Here is a 9,337-nt window from a genome sequence, read left to right as displayed (position 1 = left end):
TGGTGAGTCATTTGACCAGTTCAACCAAATCATCTACGGTCTTTTGAATTTTGTCAACATCTTCTTGTTTGGCCGCCATTGGTTTCTACTTCTTTCGAACCATGTTATGGAGAAGGAGTACTTGTACAAAGGTATTATCTCGAATTAAGAGCCCTTTTTTCCTTGACCAAACGTTGTGGAAAGGGAAACCATACACAATCATTGTCAATCACAGGATTCGAACTCGATTCAACATGCATAGATGGGGAAAGATCATAGTGTATGAGGTGAATGATACGCATGGGGAAAGCATGTAAGAGGAGAGAAAGTGGAAAGTGTTATAAGAAGGAAAGTGTAAGGTATGTAATGATGTAAAGGGAAAGAGTGTATTTGTGGAAAGATATGGAAAAAACAAGGATAAGAATGGACCCTCAACTCAAATGACGGAAAGGACGACTCATGTATGGACCTAAGACATGATCATGGCGTGAAAAAAGTATGTACAAAGTATGTGCAAAGACTCGTGAGTAAAAGTGTTATGTCAAGACATGTGTGATGACCATGGGACTAGACAATGTGGTTGGACTCAAACAAGACCAAGTAAACACCATATTTATATATTAAACTGGTTAATCGTAGCAGAGGGACTTGATGCGGAGACTCGGAAAGAAAGCGGCTAAACCATTACATGGCGATGGAATTATCGCAGGACGATGGCTCTATCGCAACGCGTCAAGCCTAATGCAGCGTGTTAGTAACCATCGTTATGCGCCACGAGTCTGAGGTGCTGCGCCAACGTTGGAACATCCTAGTGACTCATTTTCAGTCGTTCTTTTGAAGGTTTAAGCCTAAAGTCTTCTAGGTTCGAGCATATTCATAATATATGAGTTGATTTTCATTAACCGAATTAATTAAGCAAAGTCTTTTGGGTTAATATATACAAGTCATATGTACAAGAAACGAGTCAACGCAAAGGTTAGTTTAATCACAAACAAGGTATGCACAAGTAGTCAGAACATGATGCAATGAGTTTGTAACCTAACCATGGCTCTAATTCTATAAGGTCAAGGATTATGGTGTCTAAAAGGGTCCATGGCTAAGAGTCCAGATGCATCGCGCGGAAGCCTTACCTTAGAAAGGTTGGCACGATGGACGAGACCTTGCGAGTTAAACTCAACTCCATGGTCTGGTGAATTCAACAAATTCAGATGCACCTATTATTGCACGGAGCGTTTATTAGGGTGAACGGAATGTGAATTACCAAGGGCTAAAACCATATGTAAAATAATATGGGTTCAGAAAGGTCGGAAAAACTTAATCAGGAAGTAAAATCGTCAAGACAGTACTAGAATCGAGCCAACACGAAGACAAAAGGCTAGCGCAAAATCGCCAGATCCATCGCTCGACAACAAAGACCATCAACCAACGAAAACTCCATCGCGGCGCGATGAAGCTGTCATCTGACCATGGTCGCTGACGTCCTGCGATAGCTTTGACATTCTACGGCAGCTTCAATTTTCAATGCTTTTTCCAATTTTTCGTAGCATCTTTTCAATTCCAGTTGTGATAAATATTTCCGGCCTTTACTATGTGTATATCCTATGTTTTCGACGCATTACGGATGATCTTTCAATGCGAACCTTTTAATGCATATGCCATAATGTTAACCAAAATTACGCACATAAATATCTAGAATCTTTCAAGTATCATCCACTTATTCTAAATCAATTGCTAAATTAATTAGAAATCAATTTAAAAATCCTACCCAGTAAAGTCCCCAAAAACTATGGGGAATTTTTCAAAGTCATCTTTGAGCCCTACTGTGGTTCATGCTTTTACGCATGGCGGCGTTCCAAGGAAAAGAAGCTAGAGATAAAAGAGTCACCAACAAGTTTTAGGAACTTGTAAACCGTTCACGGGTGTGAAGGTTACACCCCATTCACGATCATGGAGATCGCTAACTACATAGTGGTCCGGAACCATGACTGGATGTTCGGGGATGATGGTACGATTCCAACCTAAAAGAGATTGAACCCGCCCTAAATAGGCATCTACTCATTTCTTATGATATTCATGCGCGCTTTTCGATCACCATACATATATCAAATTAATCCTAAACCTGTTTAATCTACATTGGTTGGTTATTAATGCACAATCAAATCTAATATTGGTAATCACTTGAATTAAAATCATATTAGCCTAATTTAAATTTTAATTATCTTATTACGCGTGATTTCAAGTACAAATTCCCTTTAAACCTGCAAAAAGGGGCGTGATCAAGCAATAACAATAAATCATTTATAATCAAGCAACATACGATCAAAACAACGATCATCATCATAAGAACAACATCAAAACATCGTTAATAGTAAGATCCTAGACATGATACTAAACAAATTAATGACAAATCCTAGCATGTAACTAATAACAACATCAGAGCGTTATTCTAAACATGATACTAGAAATCATAAAAACATCCTAAGCATGATACTAGGAATTAAAATAACATTGTAAACATGATTTCTACTCCAAAATAAACAGAATAATAATAAGGGTGATTAAATTACTCACTTTGATGCCTTAACCTTCTTGCTATTAAAACAATACGCACGTTAGGAAACTTTAAGAAAGTTAAATCATTAAAGTAAATAAATCAAATATTAATTGATATAGAGATTTAGGACTAAACCCTCATAACCATCAACCTTTCACGTCGAGGTCAAAGGCAACGTCGAGTATGGGTTGGAGTATTAGAATCTTACGGAGGTATTGTGGATGATTTGAGAGAATATCAAGGATGTGTTTAGGCTAAAAACATGGATGATTGATAAGGTTTGATGATGATTAGAGCTAGGTGGTCATAGCTTATGATTGATGGTTCTAACTGATTTGAAAACGGGGAAAACGACCTCTTTTATAAGGAAAAAAGAGAGTCAAAGCGATCAGAAAGATCAGAATTTGGAACGGAATAAAACAGGTTTCATCGTGGCGCTATAGGACTATCGCGGCATGTTGGTGTTGTCGTCGTGTGATGATTTCTAAAGATAAATAGACGTACTGAATTTGATTTCCAATAGAATTGGGTTAGCAAAATATATCCTTGCGTCTTTGAATTTGATCGAGATAAGGACTATTAAAAGAGAAATTTTATTTGGCTTCAAACTCTTTTGATCTTTATCTTTTTCGGAAAGGATAAATTAGAACCTTCTAGAAGATTCTAGAAGCTCCTAAGAAATCCTAATGTGATTAGGATTGGGACTAAGGTATTTAACCCTCACATGATCATTGGGTCGTAAGTAAGGTGGACCTATATCCGGTTTGGGCTTGGTTTAGTATTTTGACCATAACTTGTTCGTTTTAAGTCGGATTTGGGCTTATAATATATTGTTGGAAAGCTCTTTTCAACCCCATCCAACTAACAATAACTGGACCGGTATTATGGACCAAAATAATTTGTTTAGGATGCTTTTATGAGTTAGACACGAATAAAATATTTTAAGGACACGAAATAAACAATTTTGGGTTTAAAGACACGAAATAAATGATTTTGGAATAAAACATTTTAGGTAAGTTAGAAATATGGTTAAGTTCTAAGGGAATTTCATGAGACTCTTCAACTTTTTACCGAACTCGTTAATCAAATACGTGAAAGGTACTCATCACTTGGTTTGGTTTTTGGGGAAACACAATCAGGTGTCTACACATACCTACTTATACATTATTTTATTCTTTTGCCTAAAACTATGTGCCCAAGGGTACGGGGCACTAAAAAAAAATTATTGGAGGGAGTATATATAGACAAATTATATATTTTAAGTTAGTGTTGAACTAACTAAAGGTATTAATTTAAAATGGATGAAGTATTAATTACTCAAAATGAAGGAAGTAATAAACAAAAACACATAGTACATCTATAGCTTATGTTTATCAATGACTTAAATTTATTAGTAAAAAATTATTAGAAAAATAAAGAAGTATTAAGTATACTAGGTTAAATCCCGTGCAATGCATGGTTGTTAATAAATTGACTAAAAAATGTTAAAAAAATTAAAAAAATATATGTGCAATAGAAATTAATTTAAGGAAAAATTGTCAAAAATAATACAATCTTTAAGCGGTTCGTAAAAAAAAATCAACTTTTTGTTTTAATAATACAACCTTTGGGGGGTTTCGCTTTAAACAAGTTATAACAGTTTATATGGGACACGTGTCAAAATTTTATTGGTTTGGGACTGGATATAACTTGTTTGAAGAGGAAACCCCTAAAGGTTGTATTATTTAGAGATAATCAATAGGTTGACTTGTTAAAAAAAATTTGCACATCCCCGATTTACACTAAAGTTAATGTAAATCCGGCGGCTGGAACGTGCGAGAATTTTTTTTTTTTAATTTTCAAAAACAAATCACGCAACAAAATACCTCAAATTCATAACACGTAGAACAAAAATGGAGGAGAGAGAAAGTGAGTACATGCAGAGAAAACGGGAAAACTCATACCTTAGGGCTTCGTCATCTATGGAAAATTCATTAAAAAAAACTTCAATACCTCAAATTGTGGTAATCTAATCCACGAATTACTACAAAAACAGAGACAAATTGAAACTCCATTGTTAGGTAATTTTGAGAACTCGAATTCTTAAGTTGAAATCGATTTAAATCGCTCGATTATAGAAGAAGAAACAAAGAGTTTTGGCGATAATAGAAATCCAGAAGAAGCAGACAATGCAGAAGAGAGAGAAAATCATATTGTCCCTCATAAATCAATTGACTCAAATTCAGAACAAACATCCAAATCAAATGCAACTGAAGGCAACTTCTATACAATCAACCTTCTAATTAATCAAAATTCATATTGTTTTATTTTAATTGTTGAGTAACCAAACTAGTTGAATAAGGAACCATAATTGTTATTTTTGATATGAAAGTACATGAAATTATGTTACTTGTATGAATGCACAAATTACTAATCCACGAATTACTCTTGAGAAAATTCAGGTCGTATGCAAAAAAGTTACCCTTTGTATGCACAAATGTTACCCCTTTTATGCATATAAGTGACCCATATACCACATATTATTACTCCCCTTCACTTTGATTTATAAACAGAATGACATGTTGCCTTTGGTTGTCTAATATGTCTGAATTAATCCTTTGGTATGAGTGTTGTGTGAATATTATGCTAAAATATATACTTACTCTATTAAATCACATATGGAAATCCAATTGATGCCTCTAGTTTAGATCTTAGAGGATCATTTGTTAGTGTGGTAAGAGAAACTTTTGCAGAAATTTTGGAGTTCTATGAAAAACATGCTGCTATACTAGGGTTTTCAATAAGAAAGCATACAACAAGATACTTCACACACACAAAGATAGTCCAAGAGAAGAATTATGTATGTTCTGCAGAAGGAAAGAGAAATTCAGGTGACAAGAAAACAAAATTAGTTGAAATGGTTGATGAAGAGAATGTAAAGGTGAAAACAAGAAAGTCAAGACAAGTAGCCATTACACGATCTGATTGCAAGGCATGCATAAGAGCGAAAGTAAATAAAGAAGGACATTTTGAGGTGATGGCACATGTATTTCAACATAACCACGATCTAACAAGGTCACAGTGGCATTATTTGCATCGTTCTGAAAGAAAAATGACAAAAGAAAAAGCTAAAGCAATCAAAACAATGAAATCTTCAGATCTAACTACAATGGAGACTTATAATTACATGTCTACAAAAGCTGGGGGAGAGCAGAATGTAGGGCATAGTGTTGTAGATCACCTGAATTTCTACTCAAGGTTAAGAATGGAGCAAATTGAGGCTGGAGATGCTCAAACTTTAGTGAACATTTTAAATTAGGAACAATCAGAGGATCCAAACTTCTTTTTAGAGTGAAATTTGACAATGAAGGAAGACTTTCCAACATCTTTTGGAGAGATTCAATGATGCTAGAAGCCTATAGGATATACGGAGATGTTCTTGTCTTTGATACAACATACAAAACCAACCGATATAATAATCTTATATGTGCTCCTTTTGTTGGCATAAACAATCACTAGAAAAATTGTATGTTTGCATGTGCTTTTATTATGGATGAAAAAATAGTCATTTATGTGGTTACTAGAAAGCTTCAAGAAAGTATGGAGGATAAAACACCAACATCAATATTCACTGAGCAAGACCAAGCAATGTCAAATGCAATTGAGCAGGTAAAAAGTTTATATATACATATTACCCTAAATATTTTTATTGCAAAACTAATAAGTTCTGACAACATACAACATTTTACTTTGAATGTAGGTGTTTACTAATACAAGGCATCGACTTTGTATATGGCATTTAGAACAAAATGCAATCACAAGATTTGGGGCTCTTAAAAAAGATAAAGTGTTTAAGCATGAATTCAACAAATGCTTAAAGGATTGTGTGACTGAACAAGAATTTGAAGAAAGGTGGCATGCAATGACACACAAATTTGAATTGACAACACATTCTTGGTACAAAAGAGTGTATGAATGTAAAGAAAAATGGTGTCCAGCCCTTAGTAGAGATTTCTTTTAAGCACGAATTCTTTCATCAAAAGGGGTGAAAGCATAAATCATGCAATAGGTTTCAAAGCAAGTAAATCAACTACCTTGATAGAATTTTATGCCATATTTAAGAAGACGATCAATCGTTGGAGAAGCACAGAGAAGTATGATGAGTTCACCTGTAGCAAGTTAATAGTATTCACTTCATTGCCACTGTCCGGAATGCTAAAGCATGCTGCACAGGTAAAGTTATTCTCAAAAGTACATAAATAACACTATTTAGCAAATTAACAGTAGCTACATGATTTTGGTGCACAGGTTTTCACTTTGTCACTCTTTAAAGATTTTGAAGAGGAGTTTGGATACTCTATGACAACAATTGTTCAAATGATAGGGAGAACTGAGGAATATGTACTTCATCAAGTATCCCTAGAAGACAAGCCATGGTCTGCACATCAAGTAAACTATATACATGAGAGCCAAAGTGTATGGTGTACTTGCAATAATTTTGAAGCATTTGGATGGCTATATCATCATTACATCAGAATTCTACATCTACATTCAATAACAAGAATACCAAAAAAGTATGTTACAAAAAGATGGACTAAGTTTGCAAAATCAGAGGTGTGGAATTGGTTGAAGAATCAAGATCTTACACGGCATATATACCATGGAGGAAAACAATGATGAGGAAATACTATAATTTAACCTTAAAAAGTCAAGAAATGAAAAGACGAGAGCATTTATGGAAGAAAGCTTCAGAAATAGTCTAAACATGGTGGAAGAGTTACTTGCTACTACTGCCCAGAGAGAAGAAGGTGTTAAAGCTGCTTTTGACATTCCTGATGTGGTAGAAAGCACTTAGAGCAATAATGATGTTTCTTCATCATCAAGTACAAGCACAAGTATACCAACTATACTTGATCCTAAAAGAGTAGTAACAAAACGAAAAAACAAGAGAGCAAAAAGAGGGCTTGATAAAGGGAAACCTAACATACGACTCCTTAAGAATTTTTTCTACCAAAGTTAGAACATTTTTTTATCATTATTGTTTCGGGGTTTTCTGATGTCCTGCGGGAGAGTTACAATTCCGAGACTGGAACCGGACGCCTGTACCTGCAAAATAACGGAGACTCCTGGTGGTGAGAGCTCCGCCTCCAACGGTCAAGTTAGTACTTGATTAAGGAGTAATTAATGCGGAAATTAAAGTGATTGGGTCTCTCTAGGTGAGAGTGTTTAATGTAGGTAATCTGCTTTGTTAGCGAGATCAGCCGGTTATTACTGTGTGTAATTAATGTGTTTTTTCGTAATCCCCCTTAATGAGGATTAAGGGAGGTATTTATAACCTTGGGAAACGTGCCCATCCTAGGTTTAGGTTAACCTAGGGCTGATTGGGCTTCCCTCGGAAGTTGGGCCTGGGTGGCCGGTTTCTCCATTAGGCATGGAGTATGCCACATGTCATGACATAATAGGTCCAAGGTGGACGAATAAGCGCGTGCCACGTGGCATGCCCTGACGATTCCATCTTGGGGTCACTTGGCAGGACCTGATTGGCCCACGTGGCGCATTCCGATTGGTGGGAGAAAAATCCCCTAATCATTTGCCCCTCACAGGTGGCACGTGACTGGTCACGTGTTACCTGTGACAGGTGCCGCACTGTAATAGGCGACGAAAGGCCGAGAGATTTTCCCGCCCAAATTTTGAATTCTGAAAGTGACCCTTTGCCTTCTCACTTCGCCTATATAAGGGAGAGTTGTCTTGAGTCATATTCTCACTTGAGAACTTTTTGAGAGAGAACATTCGGACCCCTGAACTTGCTCTGATATTTTGGACCTTTTCTGCCTACCGCCTGTTCTGACAAGCCGACTGCAAAGGATTTTCAGAACTTCATCAACCGTCACTCGTTCAGGTAACTGTCAGTTCTCTTACTCTTAATTTTCTTTTTATTTTTTGAAATGGCACCACGGAAGCACACGACACGACCTAGGTTAGTGATCAGCCGGTCACCGGGGACGGCTGAATCTAGGACTAGGAGTGCCGCCTGCCCTTTTCCGGACCCATCTTTGCCCTTTATACAAAGTCCGACTGTATCTGTGTCTATGCAGAGCAGAATGGCCAGAACGAAAAAGACTGCTAGGATCTCAAATTCAGACGGCTCCTCCCACAGGGTGCCGCTTAGTGAAACATCTGACCAGGCGCCAGATGTGGAAGTGAAACAAGGCGGCCTAAAAGCCGGAAATTCTGAGGGAGGAGTCATAGTGACCCCTTCCCATTTAACAGTTAACAATTCTGCTCCTTTTCAAAGAAAGGAGGCGGGCCCCTCCGGGAGAGGGGAGGAGTCGTCCTCTTCGGACTCGTCAGAGGACGATTCCGAGTCAAGCTCTTCTGGCCATGCTTCTTTGGACACAGAAGAGAAAAACAACCGCCTGCAAGAGGCGAGACTTTCTCACGCAGTTGAGAAGGGGGACAATTGGGCGGAGCCATCCGCCTCTTACCGAGAGCAAAATACCCCCTACTACTGCACGGTACCTCGGGGCCGGATCACAGCCATGCAAGAGAAAGTGGAGAGCTTTATTGCAAACCACACCATGGGCCCCGACTTTCTAGTGTTTGTGCCGGATCCAGAAGACACAGTCGTCTGGCCGGCTGGTACCAGTTATGATAGCGCCTGCTTTGGCTGCTACGAGGCGGCCATCAAGGCAGGGCTGCGCTTCCCATTACATCCGGCTGTTCAGCGGATCTTGGATGGGTATGAGTTGGGGTTATGGCAGTTAGCCCCAAACTCCTGGGTCAACGTACTCGGCTATGTGGCCGGGTGCGAACTGCACGGGGTGG

The 9,337-nt window shown here is 37.7% G+C and overlaps 1 protein-coding gene across 1 annotated transcript; it reads left to right on the top strand.

Annotated features, from left to right (window-relative positions):
* Window positions 1–279: 279 nt before the first annotated feature.
* Window positions 280–5,831, top strand: LOC110730364 (protein FAR-RED IMPAIRED RESPONSE 1-like). Its single transcript, XM_021910152.1, has 2 exons — window positions 280–338; window positions 5,216–5,831. Exons 1-2 carry the CDS (start codon window positions 280–282, stop codon window positions 5,829–5,831), a joined length of 675 nt encoding a protein of 224 aa, XP_021765844.1.
* Window positions 5,832–9,337: the final 3,506 nt, after the last annotated feature.

The sequence above is a fragment of the Chenopodium quinoa genome, unplaced genomic scaffold (assembly GCF_001683475.1).
Source record: "Chenopodium quinoa cultivar QQ74 unplaced genomic scaffold, ASM168347v1, whole genome shotgun sequence".
Classification (NCBI taxonomy): domain Eukaryota; kingdom Viridiplantae; phylum Streptophyta; class Magnoliopsida; order Caryophyllales; family Amaranthaceae; genus Chenopodium; species Chenopodium quinoa.
This window is presented reverse-complemented; position numbering and strand designations above follow the sequence as displayed.

Excerpts from the sequence above, each read along its gene's own strand:
- LOC110730364 (XM_021910152.1), top strand. The coding sequence starts at position 280 with ATGGGGAAAGCATGTAAGAGGAGAGAAAGTGGAAAGTGTTATAAGAAG. Across the intron at positions 339-5,215 it reads TATAAGAAGGAAAGTGTAAG|TTTAGATCTTAGAGGATCAT; the intron begins GTATGTAATGAT and ends TGATGCCTCTAG.